Source organism: Bombus impatiens, unplaced genomic scaffold (assembly GCF_000188095.3).
Source record: "Bombus impatiens unplaced genomic scaffold, BIMP_2.2 scf_0080, whole genome shotgun sequence".
NCBI classification, from domain to species: Eukaryota; Metazoa; Arthropoda; class Insecta; order Hymenoptera; family Apidae; genus Bombus; species Bombus impatiens.
This window is the reverse complement of record NT_176499.1, coordinates 1,114,030-1,140,744: the sequence shown is the minus strand read 5'-3', so window position 1 is coordinate 1,140,744 and position 26,715 is coordinate 1,114,030. Positions and strand designations below refer to the sequence as shown.

General features: G+C 36.3%; 1 protein-coding gene across 4 annotated transcripts; it reads left to right on the top strand.

Moving 5' to 3' along the window:
• The first annotated feature begins 722 nt into the window (after nucleotides 1–722).
• On the top strand, nucleotides 723–26,715 carry LOC100747549 (zinc finger protein 239). 4 transcript variants are annotated; one of them, XM_033324925.1, is made up of 5 exons: nucleotides 723–939; nucleotides 4,707–5,221; nucleotides 16,058–17,170; nucleotides 23,269–23,949; nucleotides 24,967–26,715. In XM_033324925.1, exons 2-5 carry the CDS (start codon nucleotides 5,054–5,056, stop codon nucleotides 25,768–25,770), a joined length of 2,766 nt encoding a protein of 921 aa, XP_033180816.1. In that variant the 5' UTR covers nucleotides 723–939; nucleotides 4,707–5,053; the 3' UTR covers nucleotides 25,771–26,715. The 4 variants fall into 4 exon arrangements, with proteins under 4 accessions (XP_033180816.1, XP_003485865.2, XP_024228340.1 ...); XM_003485817.4 differs by having other exon boundaries at nucleotides 723–957; XM_024372572.2 differs by lacking the exon at nucleotides 723–939 and having other exon boundaries at nucleotides 4,567–5,221.

Sequence of the window (26,715 nt, the reverse complement as noted above, 5' to 3'; positions counted from 1 at the left end):
TTAAGAAAAGGTTTAAGAAGTTTTACTCTTGCAATTATTTTCTTATATAACAAGAAAACGAAGTTTTAGGGATTTATACGCGTGAGCTGAAACTCAAAATAAACTCATGCTTTCTAAACGAACTTTTAAAAATTATATTTATTTAAGGTATACGAGTCTCAGAAATTGTTATGTACGTACAATAAGATCTTCTTACTGTTCAGAATCCAGCTCGTATCTTCTTGTCGCACTTGTCTTATTGTAAGCAATATACATATGTCAGTGCATAGTTTTTTTAGAAAGTAAAGGCGAGTGTGTAATTTATTTATTTATATGGAAGTTATCTAAATAAATGAAATTTATATATATGAAACACGTTGCTGTAAAGGATTTCATAAAAGATTTCGGTGTGACATCACAGAGGAATTAATTTCCTACAACATGTTACGATATCTCTTTTTCGATTATTCGTTTAAAAAAAATATATATAATCGAACTCGGAGAATAAAATATCTCAGCAGATAAATTACAATCAGCCAAATGAAATATTTCAGCGAGAAAGCAAGGTTATACAATTAGTACAACGATGTCATTTCGTCTAATCATCAATTCGAAAATTCGAATGTCCACGTTGGTGGTCGGTGGCTTGTGGTAGCACGATGAGAAACGCAAGTATACCTATACTTCAAGGAGGGAGTAGAGCACCGATATGGGAGGAGTTCCTTCGAGTTCTCTCTCCGTTGAGAGACTGCAAGGAGCAGAGGTGGCCTCTGCTCACCTGAGGATTTCAGGTGGCAGTCGCCCTGCTGAGTTGTTCAGCGACGGGTATCTCGTAAACACTCTGTGATCCACAGAATTGCCGCGAGTTCTCAGTTGAGTTCTCGTTCCATTCTGCATAACAATTTTATCATGCCGGATTCTTGCGTTCGTTCTAATAAGTACGATACTGAATCATTCGAGGTACACGCGTTTTCCACGGTTAGTTTCACCTATTATCGATGATTTCCACTTGATAGCTTCTAACTCTTTTGGAAGCATTATTTGTCCACTTCCTTTCGAAGCACATCATTGTCTAGCAGCAAAATAATTCGTTGATATTTCTATTTTGAACGTTCCACCGTAACGATTATCTAGTCGGACTATAAGGGATCACTTAGGGGAGATATTAAGAAAATATTGGAAATGATCGATCGAGTAATTCGTTCGATAATTCACCTAATTCGCTAACCGTAGCTGTTGAAATTCGGACGTAAAAAAATTAGATGCGGATACGAAACGCGATGTTTACATCGAGTCAAAAGAAAGTGAACCATTTCGAGAAAGAGTGATTTATCACGCGACAGAGAATTATATCTTATATTCGATTGAGAAGTCTGTTCGTACAATCTTAATAAGGTAATTCGTGTTCAGCAACGCGCGTTGATTAGGTTTTACACTTTAACGGACTCGCCAAACTTCTTTCGATTGTCGAAATGTCAGATTGGCACGCATCTTTGTGCACGTTGAAGTTCAAACGAATGTCCGTCGTTTATATCTTATCGTTGGTGTAAAATTATGGTTGAATTGAACAAAGTGGCTAATAAAATTAAATAAACTAAAAAGTAACGTGTTTTTAGTGCGAAGCCGGTGAAGTGCGGGAAATAATAAATCGTTGACTAAATCGACAAATATGTTTCAATGTGCAACAAAATCGTAATAACCTTGAGACAAGTGTGTACAATAAATTTCCAAGCATCGGCAAACTATTGTATCCTGAATAAAATAGTGCAGCGAGAAATAAACAAAAAAAAAAAAAAAAAAAACGAGGTTGTATTGTGTGCAAAAAAACTCTGGGCGAAATTTACGAGTTAATGGAGTATTTCACAAAGTCCTCGTAAAAATTGATTTATTTTTGCAATGATACCGTAATAAACGATGATATCGTGAACATGGATCAAAGGACGTCGAGGTATTGGTTGATACGCACAAATTTTTATTGCAACAATGAAAAAGCTTGTATTCGTGATAATTAAATCGACGTTTATACAAATTCGTATTTTTATGAACATAATTAAAGGAAGAAAATGTAGAATGTGATTTGTTTCATCTTTTAAGTACCAGGTGAAAGCTACAGATTCAAAACACGATAAGTTTTTTAAAGGAGAGCAATTTGAAAATTCAATATTTTGTCAGCCAATAAGACATCAAAAGTAACTTTACATTTGGTTAAAAACATTTAATTTAAGAAGTAATTCGTAAATTATAACTGATATATCGTTGTTCAAAATTATTCTCTGTCAGCTTTTTTTAACCCTGCCTTTTTTCTCAGCCATTTTCGATTCAATTGTATTTTTCTGATATTAGAAAATATTTAAGTGCAAAAGAAATTATTATTGACGTATATGTTCCCTCGTTTTAATCTTAAGACAAACATTTTTTTAAAACATGCAAGATCCTGTTTTGTCCCTTAAAACGAAAAATTCAACGATTGCAAAAGGATTAACAGATGTAACAAAGAAACGTTAATAATCATTTCCTGTTCTTTATCAAAAGACAAGGTGTCGTGTTATACTAATCTGAGTTATGTTTCGGGTGTAGTAGGACATTCGTTCTAACTTATCTCTCTATCGTTAAAAATTTGCATTATCCATGTATCTACCAGAAAATCGTGTTGTGTGTTAAAACTATTTCGCCGTATCTAACGAGTAAAACGCAGACCGTTATTTCGATAAGAAAATCAGCAATAATTTCTCAGGTTATTATCGAATATCGAAGTTTATTAACATACTAATGTATCATTCATGAATGATTGATTTTTCAAATTTTTTAGGTCGTTCAAATATGTAGATGATTTACCACGAAACTGAACGATTTTAATTTGTACAGTAAAATCTAGCCATCTCAAAACATTTAATATTTATTGCATTTGATAGTAATATTTGCAAAGAATGAAGATGAATTGCTCTATATCTATGTTATTCTCAAAAGTTCTGTATCGCGTATGCAAAATATGTATATTTCCCATAAATTCGAAATTACAAAATCGTATTTCCACAAGGTGTATTCGATAGATTTTTTCAATTTTCTGGATTAAACAAACGTGAAAGCGGTATCTCCGCTTGCCAAAGGTACCGATATGAACCGGCACTGTTATCGCGATAATAATTAAACAAAATATCAAGGCTAGCGGATCATTCTTCTAAATCACTCGGCAATGACAAGCAACTCGAATCGTCTATAAATCTGTCTCTCGATACCGTTCATTTGACAGGCGAGCATTTGTTTATTCCTATGCGATGGCGCAAACGCAGCAGTTGGCTGGATATTAAAACGAGAATCCAAAACTAAAGTAATCCAAAGGTTAAAAAATTTAACAATTTGAAAGTTAAGAGTCTTAGGTTCCCAGAGTCTGCAAGTCCAGGAATTTATATCTATAAATGTAAAAATCTGAGAATCTAAAAATCGTCAGATTCATAACTCCAAAAACATAAGGACCCGCGAGCCCAAAAATTGTAATACTCAAAAGTTTGAAAATGCAGTCTAAAAATTCGATGATTCTTCGATGCAAAAGTCCCCAGAATATCAACACGCGAAAGTTTCAAAATTCAACAAGTCTATGAACTTAAGAGTCTACAAATTTCTAGCCCCGATAGTTCAGTAATTGAAAAACTCAAGAATAAAAAGGTGCAAAAATTCGGATGTTCAAAAATTTAAGACAACTTCTCATTCTCTTCGTTAACTGACAAGAAATCAATATTTTCATACTACGAGTTAGCAGTAAATAGATAAGAGTTGTTCTTAACACTGAGCTGTTTGTATGATGGATGTAAGTAGCACGTTCATCTTAATGTTACGATATTAATGGTACAAGCGTATTTTTATTTACAATCGATAAACGCGTTCAAAATGGTTGCAGCGGTACTGGAATCGCAAGCAGCTCGAGCAACTTTGTTCAATCACACGTATGACAATGACAAGCCGTTCAACGTGCTGCACGCTTCGCTCGGGGTGTTATCTTATATAGGGTATCAATTCCATAGCCACAAAGTAATTTCACAGTACAGTAGCATGAACCGTGGTCCACGCAAAACCGCTAGCTTAATAAGCTGTAATAAAGGAGCTCGTCAATTTCTGCTGTTATAATACGAGGCGATACATCACACTTCTAAAATCACTGGACAATTTGTTTCTTTGTACGTGGATAACAGCTTTTAGACGAGTGACATATTTATTGTCATCTGTGATATGTACAGGATCTGCCAAAGATAGATGCGCATATTTTTAAAATCCATTTCTTTGCTAAACGATATAATAAATCTTGAAATTGAAGTTCTTGTTTCAGATATATACTTGGATCTTAAAATACTTCCTTTTGTTAGATATCGAATTAAATGGAATGTATTTTCAATTTTACTTTCCTATGTTAAAAATAAAATTGGACGGGAGATGCTGATGTTCTTGAATTTTTTGTCTTTAAATTGTACAGAATAGTTTTCGATAGGTTTCCAAAATAGAATCTAAATTCGGTAAGAGAACAATTTTCTAAAATCGATAGCGATAGATATTTTGCAGAAAGTTTCGAAGATAAGAGATCGGTCGGAGAACTCCTTAGAAAGTTCCTGTATGAAAAATGATGCACGAGTATAAAGTTACACGGAGAAAGATAAACTTGACGAAAGCTGCTAGATAATCGAATTACTTCGGAAGCTTCATCTACAAGTTTTAGAATTCTTCTGTTTCTCTTGTAGCTACGCTGGCTACGTTGGACATCGATGGTTGGAATTGTCTCTATGATAATTTATTTCTATTTATAACGAAACACCGAGGGACTCTGATAAGCTAGCGCCGATCCGTTTTCATCATGTGGACACGTGTTTTATGGAAATCAGTGTACTTGAATGCAACACGCACGTATAAATCCGACGAAATGAAATCGGGCCTTGACTGATGTGTATAACTATTTAAACGAAGGACATATTTGGCAAATAAAGCGTGATATTATGAAGAGAAGTTGAAACACGTGGTGATTCTTCGAACTGGTTTATAGCGACTGAAGAGTACTGCAAATAGTGTGTCATCGCTATCAAGTTGGAGCATGATGGGAGAGGTGATCAGGGTTTCTGGGAGGGCACCGGATGTCGGGGAATTCCTCAAGGAGGCGATGCTGTCCCAAAGGTTCGCCGATGTAGCTCTCTGTTGTACTGGCGGACAAAGATTTCTGGCGCATCGTTTGGTTCTCTCTGCGGCCAGCCCTTATTTGCAGGTTGGTGCTCTGTTTTTTATCCTTTGCAAATTTACCAGGTAAATGGAATGGTTACTTTTACGCAAAATGGACATTTATAACGATGGCAGAAAAAAATTAAACTAGGTATTAAATTAAGTATTTGTGTGCATCGGTTTACTTTTATACAATGAGTTACAAAAGAATATTTATACTCTCGCAATTGTTAAATTTAAATAATAAATTGTTTTCATATCGCGACTTACTGTATAGATGAGAAAATCCATCGACCGAAACACGCAAAAGTGTAACGTCCTATTTTAAATTATTTAATTTCGACCTCTAACGAGTCGTTTTTTAATTTGCAATCGCTAAATACCGCAAAATATCGCGAATCTCAGTTGTTTAGGACATTAAGTTAGGGACTTGGACGTTAATTTAGTTTGGTGATTTAAAATGATCATTTTAAAATTTCGTAAATCTATGAAAAATTAAGAGGAGTGAATGAATATTACTTTCTTTATTATTGCCAATTTGAAAAAAATTACGATTAAGTTTTTGTCCCGCACTGGTTTATTAATTAAAATACTTGGTCGTGCATGCCTTTATTTTGGGCATACGTATGAAATATAGGATAAAAATAGAAAATCTATTCAGGCCTTGTTTTATAAAAGTTTTTGTTTCACGATAATTTGATGCTAATAAGCGACTACATAGTAGCACCATCTAGTCACATTAAATTCATCCGTAATAAGAAACATCAATCATTCATATACGTGTGTACAATCGTGTGCCAACCGTTAAAAAACGAAGAAAGAAACGCGTATACGTAATACTACCGATCGAAGAAAATATGACATATGACTTCCTGTTGTCCGTGCATCAAACAGTGAAAATATCATTCCAAATATGTCGTTACAACCGAGTACGTATTTACAAAGTAACTAATAGAAGCAAATCGACCATAACGTGAGTTAATTTCTGTTTAAAGATATTTAAGAAACGTGCCAATCATTAATCATAATACATCCCAATTCGATAATAATAAACGAGTAGATACGAATAGAGGATAGTGAATGAAGGTAAATAGCGAAAGCGAATTAAAATTAATTTTTTCCCATCATCTTACCAATTAAAAAATTTCTTTTCATTTGATTAATAATGATTTGACTTCTACTGTATTTTTCCTGCCACTACCATTCATTTAAACGCTTCAAATGGTCTAATATTCGAAAGACAGAATTTAAGGCATTTGCGTTTAACCATCGTTAAAATTACAGAGTACGAGATCAGCGATTAGTTGACGAGATTATCGATGCAACAAAACGTGTAGAACGCAATAAACTAGATTGCGGATGACATTAAAAAGCATATCACATTTATTCTCGTAAAACGTGTAGAATCGATAGTGAGTTTTTAGTATGCTGCATATTATTTCCGTTACAATTTGTATTCCACGAAAAACTACAAATACACCACGCTTTTTAATAATCTTTTAATTATATAACAACTTTCTACTTAAGTTTTATTTCTTTTATTGCATTTTACAAAATTGTGCATTTGCGTAGACATCCTCGTTTTATTGATAACATATGTTTTTCACAGTAGAGAGGAGCCGACAATTAGCCGATAGAAATGCTAGAAAATAGAAAACGAGTGTTGCCAGGTGTTTTATCAAAAAGATACAGATTGATTATAAACCAGTTCGTCCGAATGCGATTCCATTATTACTGTATGTGTACGTATTTTCGCAACGACTGAAGAATAATTAATAAAACGATATCTAAACACAGTACAGGCGACCAGAAAATCTATAGAACGCTTATTAATCAAACGTTAAGCAGAAGATAATTAACAAGCATTTGGATGTTAACAAGACCAGATAAAACAATTGAATTACGACGGGATAAAATCGATTTATTTGTACGTCATAAAGATGAAGATTACAGTTCCTATCGTATTAATTTAACGAGCACGCATTAAAATAATTGCCTCGATAAGTGGCGATTCGAAACATAGATAGAAACTAATTTCCGTGGTGGAAAAGCTAATCTATCTATCACTTTTCGTATTACCGCGATATTAAGTGATTTTAATATAGTAAAATCGATTTGAAATTGAAGGATGGATGATATCGCGCTATTAAATTTTAATACCAATGTATACCAACGCTTCTGGGCATAATTAAATCAATATATTAGCTTATTATAAATTGCTATCCCTTTCTTTAAAGTTTAAATTATATTTAATAAATCTTCAATGACAGATTTATTTCATTTCCTATAATAATACAAGAAGTGTTACAGAAATTTCGATCGCTTCGTTTTTCTTTCTCAATATCTTGTATTTCATCGAACTTTAATCTATCTATGTCACGTTACATAATCCCCATAGCTCTATTCCACATGTTTGTAAAGTTTCTCCTCGTCGACGGAGGTACAATTTTCTGGTAATCGTTTTCAGTTCGATTGCTCGCCGGTAAACGCCAGAGGACGTGCCTTAAAAATTACATCTTGCAAATCTCGACTGTGAAAGGTTCCCGACGCACGCGCGATACCATTTCGTCTCGTTTTTCTTTTCTTTTATTTCATTTTCTTTTTCTTTTCTCTTCGACGTAAAAACACGCCCTCGTGATAACGAATATCGTTGTCTGGACGCCGCTAATTTCGAATTTCACGTTTAACCGGTCGATAATGAATACTATTTACGGAATCTGTTTTCTTCCATTACCATCTTTGTCGTCCGACTGATTGCCATATTACACACCTTGTTACGACTTCTGTTACGTCGATGACAAACCTTAGATAATTAAACATTTCGTTTTACACTAGATTTGAAGTTTTCTCCACGCCGCTATGGACACCGTTCAATGTCACGCTTCCTGACTCGATCCATTTCCAGACAGGCAACGCCAAAATCTGCTGGAACGTGTTTCACGTTTGAAATAATTGACCAGACGGTATGGGAACGTGGCGGGATTGGTGACAGTTTAGATGGAATCTAATGCACAGCTGCATGAACAGCAAGTTATTTCGCAATCAACAACGAGGAAAACGATGTTACTTAATTTATAAAAGACTACACGATTCTTCTCGTCTCTTATCGTCTTTTCATCAAGATGGATGTTAAAAAAAAAAAAAGAAAACGAGAATAATTCTGTCGTTAACGTTTGACATTAATATTAGAAATTTTGGTATGAAATAAGCGAAGTACTCGTTTGATTTAAGAAGCTTGTTTCAATCGTGAAGAACCTTTATTTTGAACTACGAGTAATTAGTACTCATAATTTCCATCAGTTAATTGCAGTGTAACGTTTTGAGGTACGTCTTGAAAGAAATAGCTCGATGACATTTATAGGCGTGCGCTCATCTTGAAAATACGGCTCGATATTCGTGGGTCAGCGCACCCTAATGATTTCATTTACCGTTTCGGTCTCCTGAAAAGAGCACGAGAGAGCTTCTAGCACGTAGGACGCACTGTATGCGTTATGCGAGTTGATGCATGCTAAACGCCGTCGCTTGATCCTCCAGATAGAAGCTTACAGGACCATTAAAATACTTGCACGCAGCTATTTTATAGCAGTTGATTCACTATATTCCCAAGATAGTACAACGTTCTCGCCTCTAAGGTGGATTGTCATAAACAACTTTTACGTACACGTGTGTTTTCGCTTGAAAAGAATGACGATGCCTCGTGTACGTAGCATACCGCTCTAATTTTATGTACAATCTTTTGTGAATATTAGATGAACTTGATCTTTTCGTAACTATGACTTATGATAAATATATACACCTTACGAATTGAGATCATTAGACTCGTTGTTCAAATTTATACCACATACATATTCCACTGTTAAGAGGTCCATTTCTAAGATTTCCAAATTTCCTTTTGGAATATACACTTATTTAGTTATTTATTTTGAGACTATTATGTTCATTTTACCCTTCTTTCTTCTTCAGTCTCATTCTTTCTATTCTTTCTTCCTTTTACGTTTCTACTCCACCTTTACTCTCTCCTTAAAAGATGTAAAAATTTCTTATGTTCACAGAAGCACAATGTGTATTTACGCTTCTTCACTAGAAATATTTCTTACAATATAATATTCACGTCTAACAAAGTATCGGGGTATTTCTTCTCTATCAATTTGTCAACGGCGAAATTCGTGAATATATATTCTCGCAAATTCAAATTGATTTACACTGCTTAGAGAAGAAGGACAAGAAATTACAAATTTTTATCCAAGCACGTAATCGCATAGATATGTTAATCACATCATATTTTAAATAAAGAATCGCTGTAGTTTTCATGAAATTTATCTTTTTTCGCAAAGATATATAAAAACAAATACTTGCTTGAAAATCAATGAAAGGTAAAAAAATAATTGGAGATAAATAATATAGCTGTCTTAGATTCGACAAATCGATTTGCTTGTAATTCGTCAGGTGTGAATTAGTAATTGATTTTTCAATCGTCGAAAATATCGATGCGTTAGAACACGTGAGTTTATCTTCGATTGGGGCCGAAAATTTAAAATTAAAATCAGATGGCCGTGCCAGGTGGTCGCTTAACGTCCCGTACAACTAATGGCGTTTGTGCAAGGCATCTTAACGGTATATATTGTAATACGTGACATGAATTCGTGACAAAACGTCCTTCTATTAGAGTAGCATGTGTCCAAGTATACATTTCGATTTTTATGTAAATTACCGCCTATCCGTTTGATAAAACGATGCTAAACGACTATACGAGTTTTGTATAAAAATAGATGTTACACACTGCAGGAGAATACTTGCGTCGAATATCTAAATCACCATTCCCTAAAGATATGCTCGTATTTCTAGGTTTTCGTATTTGTTTGTATGTAATCGTCCGTTACACCATTTTCTACCGAAGAGGTGCTTTCTAAAAAGAACAAACATTCGCTGCGGAATTCCGTAAAACTCGAGTGATTAAGTAACAAACTGAAAGTAAAACAATTTAATTTCTTATTAGGTGTATAAAAATAGTTCGTAAATATTATTATGTAAAATTGTGATTGATTTCTAATCGTAACGACCGCGATGCGACGACGCGACGTCGGCAATTAGGCACTTTATAATAAATCTTGCCTCGATTTTCAGATCTCATATTTTTTATGTACTATGCTAATATACAACTGCATTCAGTACAATAATTTATCATAGAAGAGCACTTAAGATTAAGCGCGGATAATAAAATGATCCAGAAACTGTACTTTGCTACATGTAGCAAATATACTTTCAACTGGTTAACTCGACGACTATTAAGATGAATATACGAGATTATGTTATTACATTCTCCCGGCCTTACTCGTATCATTTTTTAATAACAAAGTCATCGATCTGAATTTGATCTGAAATTCCGCCCTGTTTTCGACGCTTCTCTTTTAAAGGAGAACGTAATCGTACGTGTTCTACGTGTGTATCGTACGTATCTCTACTCTATTTGAGATTCAAATTACTTGTTTTTGGGCTCGGGAATTATCGCAAATCACGACTGTCTAAAATCTAAATTATTCTATAGCTTTTTAAACTTTAATATATTAGATTGTCCGAGAAGTGGCTTTCTTTTACAAACACGTGTTTTGCAACAACGCATCTTTATACAAACATCAAACCTAATCTGTCGAACGTTGTGATCTTTATTTCGATAGAGCAAAAAAGGGATCATACGTAATTCGATAAAATAATATAAAACGGAAAATGTTGTGCACCCATTATTTCCTTATAAAACGAAAAAAACTTTTCGGACGACCTAATATTACGAACAGACGTTAAAATATTTCAATTCTTTCATTTAGTAAAAGATACTATTATTTTTCGTTACCGTTTTGTAGATACTTTTTATACTATCGAAATAATATTAAATCTGTCGTATTATTATTGTAGTGTATTAACAAAAAGTTAAGTATAGCAAACGATACATAATATCCATATTTATCTACGGGATTTAGAAAGATTTGTTAGAAATTTCCGAACATTTATGAATTTATGCAATAATGTGTTCTAATATTTAAAATGATTCAGATTTATCTATTAGAATTTCCCTTGATTTCGCCTGTACCACGAAGTTAAATTCACGGTATACTGTATAAACTGCAAGCACTGTCAAGATTTCTTATCACAATAGTATTACGAATAGGTTCAATTTCCTTTCTAATGTTGCACACTTATTAGTAAAATAAACGTGGTTGGTACTTTGCTATGTTCAAAGAGTATTCTTAATTGTTTCTAGTAATAATTATCCACAAATCAAACATCTCAGACCTACACGGTTGGAAACGCTAATCTTGAAGATCCTTCTTCTTCTTCTACTTCTTCTCGAAGATACATATCTCTATCTGTATATCGTGCTTGAAACATTGTTACAATATAGATAACGTAACGATAAGGTTTATGATTGTGCATTTCATTAAATCGCCTACACAGCAACCTCGGTTTGTTACACACGAAAGAAAGTATCTGATCTGAACGTGACAAGTCTATAACGTGTAAGTACTTAAGTACCAAGTACTAATCCTCGGTAATTATTTAGAAAGCTGCCGCCATTGATGATTCCTTAATAAATACGTTGTTAGCTGCGTGATTCTACACAGCTTTTCCTATACATGTAACCGCCGCTCGGTCTTAGTTTCCGAGATATTTGCAAAAGACCGTCGATACCATTACAATGAATTCTGCCTATAATTGTGCGTGCGTGACCATAATATACCTTAACATTGATTGTCGGCCAGATAAAATAACCTTAACACGAACGGTTGACCTAAACCTAATTTTTTTCTTCTGTTTATATTTTGGCCCATATTAACGCACAACGCTGTCACGGATGTACAATTATTGGCAGAATTTGCTATAGTGGTAGCGACAGTTTTTTACAAATATGTCGAAAACTAAAATAGTTCGGCGATAATACTATCGATTTCTATCGAATTTTGTAGCATATTAAAAAGTCATTGAAATACAAAAAGACTGCAGCTTTCTAAGTAATTACCCTATTCTGTACGGTGAACAGACAGAGAATCTCATCGAAAGAGCTGGTTTAATCTAATCGAAAGTGGAGCAATGTCATGAATAAAATCTACATTCCTGGATCTGTTGATATCCAGTTAATTTCCACTAATTACCGTATCTGATCGTATCGTTAGCGTAGCGTTCGAAACGTTAGAAATGCAGCGAAATTGGTGACTAGATCAAATACACTTACGGTTCACAAAGACGAGTAACACGTACCTGTTTCTCTTATATTTGCTATATTATATGAGCCGTTTAATGCAGAAGTGATGTAGGCAAAAAATGTTAAGTCCTATTAAACTGGACAATGAGGAATAAAGTAAGAATTCTGTAAAGGATCGAGTGGGTAATTTTCACTTATTTTGCTATCAATCGAGAAACTAACGAAGATACTCCTGTACCGCATAAAGCGGAATGCAAGTTGCGTTTTCGAGATGTGCTGTTAAGCCAAATAGACAAAAAATTTTTTATCGTATGAAATCTTGGAGGTATCTCGTTATTACTTTTGTTCGTTTTATTTAATAGGATTTTTATAGCAATTTATATACCGAAGTAAAATCTTACCGCATTTCTTGAAACGTTTCTACAAAATAGCTAGATCTATCGATGATTTACTATTTACAGTGATAAAAATAATTTTGACGAACACGTGTCATTCTAATTATTTGGAGGAATTTTTCGAGTTGAACAAAAGTCTAATTTTGTATTACAACGAATCCATAGTTTCGTTCGCCTGAAAAACAGCAACACTTTTCTAAATCATAACTCATTACACATACAAATAATAAGAAAATTCCATACACTGTATTATTTTTCACATACTCTTATATACCCCTATAAAATAGAGAATAAATATTACAGAAAACGTTAAAAAGTGAGTTGGACTTATAACTCTATCCGGCAATATGTCATTGTCACAAAAATCTTCTCTGGTAGTCCTCGTTTTAATAGTTCTTATTTATAGCAAGTCGGAGGAAACGTGTTAGCTCGTCGTTTTAATTGCGACGCAGATTAATGGAACAATTATTTTTAAAATATTCGTGGAATTCCCAGGTGTTTCGCTCGTATTATTCAGACAAAAACGAATTAGTCAGCGACAGAATCGAATAATAACAAAAAAAAGAAGAGGATGAAAGGAGAACAGGATCACGGGTTAGTCAATTTTGTATCCGTTTGAAAATTGTGGGATTCCTTGGAGTACGAAATCGATCGTCGATCTTTCTCCATCCGTGTGCTTGTCCCTTCGTCGTTCGAGCCGACGCATCGACTGGTTACGCATCAAAGAAAAGTCTGCCGCGGTTCTCTAATGACTGCCATTACTTACGTCGTGTTATCGTTCGCAGTTCTATCTTGATAGAAAATTGGTGTAATAATTATGCGTCTCGTGGTACGTTCAAAGAAAGCTGTTGATATCTGGTGATTTATCTCTTAAAGTTATTCTACCGTGAAGAACGGGTGTTAAAGGCCCTGGGAAATTTACGTTAATTTTTTTTACTACAAATTGCTGCAATATTTGCCAATGAACCTATTTCTGATGCTATATTTATATTCGAATAAAATATCTCACGATGCAATTTCGTTTATACATTCGGCAATAGATAGATAGATATACTTTTTCCCCCTTTTTTCGTGAGATTTAACATCGTATCAATTATTGTACATAAGTATGGCCGTAGAACTTTTTATGTAGCAGTAAACCTTTAATACAGGATAGAAAATATCTGATACAATCAATCTCAATTACTTTTGTTATTAGAAGAGCAATTAAAGTTTCTTGTTTTGCATGTTGCTTTCTTAATATGTATTTAATGAAGCATTTAATGTGATATGTGTATACGACCATGAGTTACCTACGTTTAGTTTAACCAGTTATTTCAGCCATTGATTTTTATGAATTCTAAAATATCTGTAATACTTATCTTATAGAAAATATGTTGTACATTCATTCGCATTGTAATATGCGTTTTCTTATATAAATTGAGCCATTCTCGCTAAATAAACGGAAAGAAAATTTTTGTATTAATAAGTCAAATAACGAAATTTTTTCCTTTTCATGCAGAAAAGTAAAAATGGCATGAAAATAATATGTTTGTTTTTAAAAATGTAACATGTACTTAATAGAATTAATCCATTCGCGTTTAAAGTTGTTTCACGGACTGATTTTTGTTCAAATTAGTAGTTGAGATAGATATTTGCATTTTCGCATTATAAACGTCCGCACACAATTTACAACAAAATCAATAAACTGGTTTGATACTAAAATATCGGTGATGGTAATATTCAGTCGCGAACGAAAAACTGGTGAGCGTCAATTGCATAGAATTATGCGTAAGTTTCCAGCTTAAGCCATAAATAAAACCATTTTAAATCAGTAACTGTGAAAACGTTGCAAAAAAAAATCTTATAACTCAATGAACGCAAACGCAATGAGAGTAAAAATTGTGTAATGTTTTTATCAAGCCACATGTCAGTAATTTGTTAATAGCGCCGTTATACTGGGCACCATACGAAACTTTAGCCACGTTACATCTCTTCTATAATAGTATAAATATATTTTATCGTTCTAAATCATTACTTTTTAATATTCGATTATTCCTGTTTCAAAGTAATTTATGGAAACACCGGAAGCTCTTTAGCAACCATTGTAAACTATAGCGACTATAGTATATATGGTGAATAAGTTCTATAAAGGTTAGTATGTAAATCGCTGTATAGCGTTAGTATGTTCTCTGTTAATTCGGAATGCATGATAGTTCTGCGTTTTTTTATCCTCAAGATTTATGATCCCAGATAACGTCCACGTCGTTGAACGTTTTGCATTGCACGTAGACGTAGACGTAGATCGCGATCCAGGCAAACCATTTGGAGAACTCGCGTTGATTCCATTTATGCGTCCGGTTGCATAGAAGGAAGCATAGTGGCACGTTTTAACCGTCTTGAACGAGAATATCGATACTGATTTCGCTCTCGTTTCAAGAAAACACTCGTTTCGTTAGAAGAAAGACGAAGTTTCGGAGAACGGTTTTCACAGAAGTCGTATCAGTGAATGAAATTACGAGGTGAAGTTGGTATCTCGATGGAAATTCATTGAAATATCTTTAGTAACAACTAGAATCTCTTTATATGAAATTCTAATTGTAAGTATTTTAAGTTCGAAATACAGCGTTTTTAAGTAATTTCAAGCGAATTTATGTTAGATGAGAGTAGAAATTATATTTTCAAGTAACCTCATTTTTCTATGAAATTTATATCTATCTATGGTCTTTATACATAATGTCTCTCAGTCTCTCTCTTTCTCTCTTTTAATGGAATTAATCCACGAGAGATTAGAATTTTAATTAACCTTTTGATAGAAAATTATTTTATTAATCACCGATCAAAGTGGAACGTGATGTTTACTGAAAAGAGCAACGATCTAATTAAAAAGAACTTTGATCAGTGTTTCGCACTAACTATATTGAATACTTAAATGAAACTTATAATACAAATTAATTAAAATAAACTAAGAGATAAATTTAATAATTCATTGGGGTTAGGTATCGTTGTCAGATATTAACGGTCACCTAAATTTATTCCAAATAACAAACAAGATTATTAAAACGGAATTATTAAAACTGTACAAAAATAACTAGGATATCAAATCATCCGTGACCTTTTGCCAGAGCCGAAAGAGGTCTCCGCGACGCACACGCGGAATTTAAATTCTCGATCTGGAGAACGGTGTAACGCGTCGTGTCACAGTGAACCTCGACAAGTTGGCCAGCAAAAATTTCACATTCGTTCACATTCACGTTGCCCATAAATATCTTTGGCCCTCTTTGAATAACCCAGCTCGTCGTTCTGTTTTCAGGAAGTGTTGCTGGCGCACAGTAGAACGTCGATGCATTGCGAGCCCATCACAGTGATCCTGGCCGGGGTAGAGGCACCAGAATTGGCGGCGATCCTTGGTTTCGTGTACACAGGAAGCACGACGGTACCTCGTCCTCGTCTGAATGCGTTTCTACACGCGGCCGAAGCCCTCCACATTAGACTTCCGCCGGTGCCTGTCGTGATGACCTGCACGCAGGCTGACTGCAAGCAGGAAGACATCAAGGACGTGAAGATCAGTCCAAAGTACCTCCAGTGCGACCAGTATCCGCGCTGTGACCGCTGGTGCCGTCCACGTAGGCATCAAGATGGTGATTCCGCGGGCAAGGAGGAATCCTATCCGGCGATCGAGTCCTTGCAAACCGCAAGAGAAATCAGACCGCTTCCTGAATCGATGAACTTTGCCGGATCGAGATACGGACCAAGACCAAGTAGATATTGCTCTACAACGTGGCCCGTTGCTCCTTTCCCGAGCGCGACTCAAGAAAAGACTATTCACGGTCTAGATCAACGTATGGATAAGGACAAGTTGAATCAGACAGATGTCAGCCGGTATCAACCGATCAGCGTGGTTCCTAGGATCGATAGGATTAGCGACGTAGCCAGTGCACACTCGGAAAATCCATTTGTCGGTTGCGATTCTTCGGAAAAAGCTCGTCACCAGGAATTTTGCTTTTCCAGGAGCTTGTACGATCTTCGTAGCATGCAATTGGATCCACTCGAGACGAGAATGAAAGGTGACCACGATCGTTTCCAGGCTACGAACGAAGAAGATACCTCCGGGAGAAATTTATCCACATATGGTAGCTGTTTCGAGCAAGAGAGGATTCCTGCTGATCGTCTCAGTGTAATTCGTTCTCGAATCGATCCCTGTCAGGGCAAAACCGTAGCTCTACAGTTGCCTGCAAGTAGCAGATCGTACGAAAATTTGGACGTTGGTGAAGATTTGACTTGTCGTGATCACTGTTTCGTCTGGAAATCGCCGAGAAGACAAGTGGCTAATAGAGTCATAGCCTCGCCGTGGAAGCAAACTGTCAGGCCTTACCATTTGCCCAAGTTGCAGCCGATAGTCCTTCAGCCCCATGTCGACGATGCCGTAAGTTTTTCATGCAGCCTTCCGTATGATAATTTTGCTCTTTATATGTTACCTTAGACGAATAGACGTTGCGAAAAGTTCTTAGAGAAGATTGCGAGTTTGTTAGGCAAGGAAAATCGTGTAGCAAGAGACGTTAATTGCGAGTATCTAGCATGTAACCGATACTTAGGCGAACTACACGATAATTCTTTGTAACTGAAGAAATGCCAGGTACCTGGGAATCTATCTGTCTATCGTGGCGTTAACATAAACAGTCGTATTCTCACCCACGATTGATACAGTATGTTTGAACAGCAATGTAACTGTACAAAGTACAATTACTTGGAAAGCAAGTGGTAATTTTCGTTGTGGAGATACTTGAGGAGCATTTAAATGGCTGCCGTGGCATCCATTAGCGTGATACAAATTGAATAAGTATTCTGGAAACATCTCGTATAGCTGGGAGGTAGACACGAAGCGGGATTTCTGTTTCAAGGTGCCCATTACATTCAGCTGTGGTATTCCTTTCAGAAGATTATTTATCTCGTAAACTAATCGCTCTCTGAATATCCGATTGCACGATCTGGATGCGTTCCAGTTATAGAAAAAATAAACGGGAATTTGTAATATCTGCGACCATAGATGTTTTTGAGTATCTACTAAACGAATCTAGGCCGTGAACAATTATCGACCAATTATTTCCTCGAATCGCGACCGAGTTTGGAAGAAAGTAAAGGGCAAGACGCTCGATATAGCCAATCTTCGATCGTCGTATCTTCAGTTTCATTATTCTTCAGACTCGCGATAATATGAAAAGCTATCTTTCAACTGGACGATCAACTACGAAATTTCTAAGCTGATTAATCGAGTTCTTCGGTCAAATACAATAAATATCGAGTCTACTTATTTTTATGGTAGGGTAATTACAAAGCAATTACAGTTAGGGCAATCGATCAGGCTCTCTGTCGTCGTGTTTTACTACGATTATAGAGATCGAATCTAATTTTCTTCGTTTTTTCTTTAGTTTAGAAGATATAACAGTTTTGAGATTTTTCCTCCGGCCGACTGTTCCGTCTCCGTTGGAACATATTTCCTTTCACCGCTTTCATGAAAATTGGAGCAATGCCTCTGATATACAGAGAAGATCGAGAAAATATTATGGAAAATTCGGCACGATCCAGTAACTCGAGGAGTTTTTCGTAACACATCGGATTTTCAATTGCACAAGCCTCGATGAATTTGTTCGGTCGATTATCGACCAGATACAATTACCGATTCCGTTCTGTGCCTTCATATTGTTACATCACGTCGCATACACGGATCTCGGCAGATCGGGTTACTAATCTTGCTCGGTAGCAATCGCTATCCTTTCGTACAGAAAGTGACTTGTTTACCATGGCTTTTGATCGAGAACGAGAGACTAGGCGATCTCATCTTTCGAGATTCCTTGCCATATGGAATCTACCACAGAGGCGGTATTACTACACAAAGTGGTTACTTTGAATTATAACAATACTTCTTCGTTTATTGTTTTAATAGATATATCGTATATTTCAAGATATTTTAAAGCATTAGAATTTGTATGCAAATTAATTTCAGACGTATTAAGTATTTTGTATCGTTATATAGGGAGTAAGCGATTAAGTTAATAATTTTAATTCTTTTTTCAAGCTTTCGAGGACTTTGAGATGATATTTCACCGAATAATCGATTCCACCGCATTCCTGAATATTTTTCAATTTGCTCAACTTGCCCGTTTTAGAGCATACCTTTCTTATTGTTAAATTATATCGTCGGTATCGGCATTAAATATATAGAAGTAGTATTATGTCCATCAGATACGATACACCATCGGTAGATTTGACACAAAAAATAAAATTCACCGGACAGGAAATGGAAATGATTCGATCCAATGATTGGACAGAGGTAAAATCTTAACGAGTCACGAGACTTATCTTCGTTTACGAGATTGGAAATGTCAGTAGTCCGGTTTAGCTAAGTTGTGTAGCGAAAGATTAACGAGTGAAAATATTTGCATTATTCTTCCGCCATGACTGTTGTGTGTTACCGGCAGCATAAGTCGCTTCAAAGGCTAATTAAGCAGAACCTGTGTAGGCATATCGAACGCGTGAAACATTCTAACTCTTCTCCAGACTTTCCGTAATTATTTTCCAGAATTATCGCGAACCCGTGCCGTTAATTTTGCAAATTAAACAGTCCATTAAAGAAATGGGATTCCTCGTAGTTTCGTCGTAAAATCAGCTAGCCATTTAATTTACTTTTATCTCTCTTTTACGCTCTATCCCCCTTATCCCCTTTCCTTCGATTTGCAAATCTTTACTGTGAAATCACTCGTTCGGCATTCCGCTCTTTTGCTTCTCTTCCTCCATCTCCCTCTCGCGTTTGATGATCTCTCGAACATGCTCGGGTCATTGCATAACATTCACCCGTCTGTACTGCTCGAGATCGTCCCCGTTTCAGGTATAAAACACTTATGGAAAGTCCGCGAACAGTTCGTACGCCTTAGACGTTTTAAATATATTCAGCCATTTGTCTCTTCGCGACTGTATTAAATTTTAGCTTTATTGAATATTCCCCGGAGTCCGATTTCTTCCCTAATGTGTTTTCCAGTCCAACTAAATAATACACTGCGTTCCAAAGTATCGGGCCGCTGTTTTAATTGTTAGCATATTTTCTCGGTCGTTAACGGTGGAAAGAAGATTACGTCGTACGTTTCTTAGAAAGTGCGAAATCAATCCGAGCAATCTTTAATGTAGATATAAGTATCCTTTTCATAAAGATTCTACATCTTTTTAATTTAACCAAAGTTAACCATGGTAGGCAAGCGATCCTCTAAAGATTCTTTAAAGATCCTTTGACGATTAAATGTAAACTAATTCCCGTTCGAATCGTTTTACTCGCAAGATACTTAACGATACCTGAGCCTACACTTTTGGACGATACTATATATTCTATATGATCGGTTCAACTTTATTGCAAGCATCTAGGCGAGCACGTTACCATCCTTAATACCAGACCAGTGTCTGGCAATTGAATTTGCAACAAACGCACACGCGATCCTACGATCAGAGCAAACTATTCTCAGTGAATTAGATATGCGCATGCCGAGCATATAAAATATTGGTTATTCCAAATCATTTAGTTAAAATGTTAATCCACTCGGCAGTTCTGCTGATCCGCGCAGATCCTGTTTCTCGTTTCATGACTGAAATCGTTATCTACCGTATCAATCGTAAAGAAAGGATGTTTCATCGCTAGCGTGCAAGTAGAGCAGAAATTGTTTTGAACTGTCAAGCAATCGTCTGGCATTTGAATCGATTGATATCGACAAAATGAAACTAGGCCTCCGTTAAACGTTATTGAATAATTAACTATATTGTTCGTCAATTCGACCGAACATGTTAAATTTGTCAGAAACAGTTTCGAATCACCTTGAGTGGGTTAAGAATGCTGCTGCTTTGCATGTTCATCCATACAGTTACATCGCTGCAATAAAGTACAATCGACGAAACTTGTTATCTTGATGTACAATACAGGAAGAAAAAGTAACGAGGAATATAAATTATTATGATATTCCAGCTTGTTCCGACAGTTTAATTCGTAGAATGTTTCGAAAAAGGAAAAATACGTCATTGAACGATGATCGTATCGTTTCATTAAGATAACTAGAAAATTCTATCGTTTTTGTTTTTTGAAGTGGTAAAAGTAAATCGTTTCAATTGGAATTTGTATTAGAGCTCGATATATTGCTCGCGTTATTTATGATTGTTATCCATTTTGTTTCGTAATTTATTTATTTCGTTGCTGCTAGATTTTTCATTTTTATTAATAAAATACTTTTTTTATATTTCTACTGTTCGATTCTTGGCGTTGAATATCTTCTCCGTCAAGATGTTTCTAACGAAGTTTTAAACGAACTGTCAACTAATCAACCGTGTAAAAAAGGTGAAAGGATTTCATTTTTCTCTTTGTCTCTCGTACAAAATGTAGCGTCTAAGACTCACTTTGTTGTAGAACAGTCTATCGATCAAATTTCCAGCAGCAGTTGATCTCTCTTCAAGTAATTTTTATGTTTTCAAAACCGTAAAATTACTCGATACCGATCAATCTCACAAGAATATGAAAAGAGAACTACATGGTACATTTGAAGACATAACACGATCCAACTTTTTACGAAACAGATGTATACCTTGGCATATTTTTCCCTTTACGAACCACTCATTCATTTTCAGACGCTTATGAAATACATTTTGGAAAACGTCCGCGACAAATTATAAAGCGAACAGTTTGAATTTCATAGTGGTCGTCTCGCAAACCACCCTATACAACCGATCGCTTCTTGTTTCTAGAGGAAACAAGAAAGACGCAAGAAGAGCTGAGGGAACAAGCAGGACCCACTTTATTCTTCGTCGACCTTTCACCACAAATGAAAGCACGCGGTTCAACCGTGCGCGTCCCGATATGCCAGCCGTTCATTTTGCTTTCTTCAGCTGAAATATGCAGAGGAATCAGTGCTCCTCCGGGTGTGCACTTCTGCTGGCTCATTTAGCGGACCATGGTAATTCGATGGTGCCAGGTGATAAGACGTGTCCACGACACCAGCTGCCTCCTCTTGCTTGGCCAATGTCATTCTTATTAATGAAACTATCAGTTACACGTACCACTTGCTCTTTTTCCTTTTTTCTTCTTCGTTCTGTTTCCCTCTGTTTGTATCCTTTTTCATCTTTTTCCCCCCTCTTTTTCTGTCTTCGTGCACTTTTTACTTCGCATCTTCGTTTCTTTTTCGAAGAGTAGCCCAGAAGGTGGTGCCAGACCAGCTGGTGGCACCAGCCGGCTGCGAGAATCGCTTTTACGCGTTATTACACGCAATCTGGAGAGGAACGTTTTCTCTTTCGACACGTGCACTGATATGCTCCAGATTTTTTCCGATTACTTTACAACCTTGCGCAACCTGGCCCCGTCTCTACCTTCATGCAGAATCGCTTCTTTCTTCTTCTTCTTTCTTTTTTTCTTGCACTTCTCGCTGCAACGAGGCGCACCTTTCTTTTAAAAGAGCGTGTCGCTGATATAGGTACATGATTTCGTCGATGCGAAGATTGGCACTTGAATTATTGGTAGAAACGGATTAACAATCTCGAGTATCGTGCAATGCAAAATAAGTGGGACGCTTTTCATCGGAAAGCACACGCCGGTATTTAACTTTGCCCAAACTTTTTCCGTTATTGCGCTTTTATACAGACCGTATCTTTCCATTCCAATGTGATCGATGATGTAAGTTACTTTCCGCGCCACAGCATAACGTCGTCAGAAAATACAGAAACATAGAGCGATGAAAGGCTGATAAAAGATGACCAATTTTGGTTGCGTTCGCAAACGAAATATTTACGTGGAATATTAACGTATACAAATATAATATATACAAATATAAAAAAAGTTGTAGAAGTTAACTGTAAATATAAATACGAAGATGACATATGAAAATTTATGGTTACCCTATTATCCTTCGTTACCATATGTGTTGAGAATTTTTAAAATTCAGATTTTAAATACATGTTGATCGTCGGCGGCTGGAATATGAATAAATTAAATCTATAATTTTTTGCCATTTTAGCTTACTATTGCATGAACGTTCTAATTACAATCAAATAGCCGTTGATCCTGTATTTCACTTGTACGAGTATGCGTGTGCTAATCGCACATATTCTTTTACAAAGGTACGAATGATCAATGATCGTCGGTTACACGAGGTGCCGTAACTTGAGAACAACAATTAGAAAACCACGAATCGACGATTAATGTAGAGCCAACACTTCTTCAAGCCAGATCAGCTTAATTGCTTCCGATGATTTTCTCTAATGATAATTGGTGGTTTATATGGACGGTTGGTACGAGCAAGAACTCCGTATGAGCTCTTTACGGTCGAGTAACCCATGGAGGATGAATTATACACATTACGTGTATATGCATAATGTGTAATTAAGACGATCGTGTTAAATAGAGAGGCAAAAAAGTGGTCTGGCCTGATAAAGTCAAATAGTAGAGATTTAAGGCGTGAAATTGAGGAAGGAAATAGCGGTTTCGATGTGATCTTGTTGCAGAAAACCAGGGAAAATCTACGTGTGCCAGAAGTCACGCGATCTCCAGCGATCTCTACCAGTCCTAATCGACAGCTGGCCAAAAGTTCGACGCCTGCGGACCATTATTATGGTATCGAAGTTCCTACCACCCACGAAGTTACGTACAATAACGATAAGAAGTTACTGGAAGCGAAGCCTACTTTGGAACCAAGGCCTCAAGAATTATATTCATCTCAAATTGCATCATTGACGATCGGTCAAATCACTCCATCGTTGAATAACGATGCCAGAAACAACGAGACTATCGTACAATCTCAAAATAACGTAATTTCTACGACAACGAGATCGTTGTCAAGTACCTCAGAGAGTAGTCGTATGAATATCAATAGAAAGGGTAGTTACTTCGGTCAAGCGTTACCTCAGTCGCCGCAGAAGCTGGAAATTTCTCATCCTGTTAGCAGATTGTGCGATACGATCGAGTCGATCGGTAAAATCGATCGTTTCGCCAACGTGGAAGCCGACAAGCTGGAGAACGAGACGAGGATCGAGGATAAACTCGCTGAAAGAGTTATTATCAACAGTGATAATAATAATAACGATGCTGTAGTTAATCAGGACGGTGTTCAACGCGGCAAAGGAGCGCAGGAGAATCATAGGTGCGATCAGTGTGGCAAGACTTTCGTTACCAAAGCTTCCCTGAAGGTACTGATCGACTGGCTGCTTGATATCTTTTCTGCTTTTTTCATTTTAATCTAATAACTTGCATATTACCGATGTTACGGCTGATTAACCACCGTTGCTGTATGACATTGTTGCAAAATTACGCGATGTAGAATTTTTTTTACGATTCTCTATTCTGCATTACTAAAATTACGAATGATAATATCACTGGTTATAATAAGATACTGTAATAAAGTTCCATAATTTATAATTTCTCTACAATTTCATATCTTGTCTAACTAAGCTTGCTGCTCATCCTCGTAACACGTTGTAATAAAATTCCGCGATTTATAGTTTCCTCGTTATACCTTATTTTACATTGTTAAAGGTAGCGCTTCAGCTAGATACCCTAGCAAAATTTCATAATTTCAAAATTATTAGGCTGATTGAAAAATTCTATCCTTGTTATTTGAACTGAAATTTTGATTAATTAGGCTTCGATACGGTAATCATTGTTATCCCTGACTGTTCTTCATCCAGCTGTTACTTAATCGAGCTCGTATCTCTAGTACTGTAGAATGTCATTTTCTTTTCATTTTCAAAGTTCTCAACAATAACTAATTATTGCCAACAACATTACGCTTCTTCGTCTACATACATACAAACGTACATTTATGCGTATACCTGCGGTTTATAGAAACCAACAAATAACGTCCAACTTAATAGACACTAAAACATCGAGTAATTCAGCTGTCATTAGAAAAGTCGCAAGGAAAATTCATTATTTCCTTTTCCTAATTACAATTCCAAGTACGCGTGGCAAAAACTTTTCAATCAATTTAATAGTTACTGAAATCCGTACTGACCAACTATTACTAATAAAAGATATAATTAACGAAAATTCATTATTTCCTTCTTGGAATTACGAACGTAGAGGCATGTTACAAAATTCGCCCATTCGATCTGATTGTCACTAGAACCTTTAGCAACCAACCGCGACTAATAAAAGATATAATTTAAAAAGATATTCACTGTTCTTTTCTGTAATGGGAAATTTAGGTGCACGTTAGAACGCACTCAGGAGAGAAGCCATTCCGTTGTACCGACTGCGGCAAACAATTCTCCCAACTACGAAATTACAAGTACCACCGAAGCGTTCACGAGGGCACCAGGGAATTCGCAGCCACCTGTCCAGAATGCGGCAAATACTTTAACGACCGCGGCTACCTGAGCTCCCATATGAAGATTCATCGTAACCGTAAGGAGTATGGCTGTGCAGAATGTGGCAAGAGTTTCAATCAGCGGGTCGCCTACAACATGCACGTTAGAATCCACACTGGAGTGAAACCTCATCAGTGTGAACAGTGTGGAAAAGCATTTTCCAGGAAGATGTTGTTGAAGCAGCATCTTAGAACCCACTCGGGAGAACGGCCATATCAGTGTCAGGTCTGCCAGAAAGCCTTCGCTGATAGATCGAACATGACGTTACATACGAGATTACATTCCGGTTTAAAGCCTTATCAATGCACGCTGTGTTCGAAGGCGTTCACGAAGAAGCACCACCTAAAAACTCATCTGAATTACCATACAGGAACTAAACCGTATTCCTGTCCGAACTGTGGCTTGAGATTTTCTCAAAGTAGCAACATGAGGACTCATTTCAAGAAATGTACCGTTAATAATCCGATAGAAGCAAAGGATTCGCAGATAGAAGGTACTGTGATAAATTCTTCGAAGGTTATACAAGCGAGAATAGTATCGAGGACCCCTACAGACACGTTAACACCTCCCAATTCGGACCAGGAATTAAGCATTCTAACGCCGATTTCGAAAAGCAACGGAATAGAAGGGATTGGCACGTAGTGATGAAGTTATAGGGAGGTCTATTAGCCTGTCCACACGAGTGTAGAGTGTTCGAAGAGGTATTACTATCGTAGCTAAACAAATACGACAGATACTCGTCGTCTCAATGAAATCAATATACGCACGTGTCGAATTAAATACTTGGTGAAGACACCGTGATGTGACGGCTATGAATGACACGTCCTGTATTTTATGCGATTAACGTGGAGAATTCGTTGTAAGTTTTTTTAGTCGACGAAATAGCCTCTTTGCGCGGAGATGCTTTTTGTCGGGCTGATTTTCAAGACAAGTGGTTAAAACGATAATGCACGAGGTAATTCGACGGATAAATCGATCAGGTTGCTGCTGCCCGCAAATCGTAATCGAACGATAGAAAGTATTAGATTCATTTGAAAGTAGCACTGCCAGTTGGTAATCCGAGAGCTACCATAACAGTACGAACAGCCGCCTTTTCCTAGAAATTGTCGTTTTACGGTAGGACGTATCGATTCAACCCACAAACCGATACGTCATTCTTGAATCCTTTTTTTGTTTCCTTTTCTCTTTTCTCTTTTTCTTTTCTTTCTTCTTCTGTCTTTTAACTTGAGATAGGTCCGTTGAAAAGATCATCCATGGCATTAATTCGCAATCTGATAGAGATGAAAAAATTGGTTGCCTTTCGTTGCTTGTATATTTACTACTTGAGCAAGGTAATACATATACACAGAAATAACCTTGTTGCATGTGTTCCAATACACGATGTATGACGAATATCGATTTAAGAAATTTGTAAGCTTCTCGAGAAGCAAATTCAATGGCGAGAATCTGATTTTGTACATTAACCTGTAATAAATCAACCCCTATATTTCCTGCCTTTTTATACTTGTAATATAAATGCAAAGATGTATATTTACAATGTAAAAAATATAACAATATTAAATCTGAGCCTGTAAATGGCGAACCGAA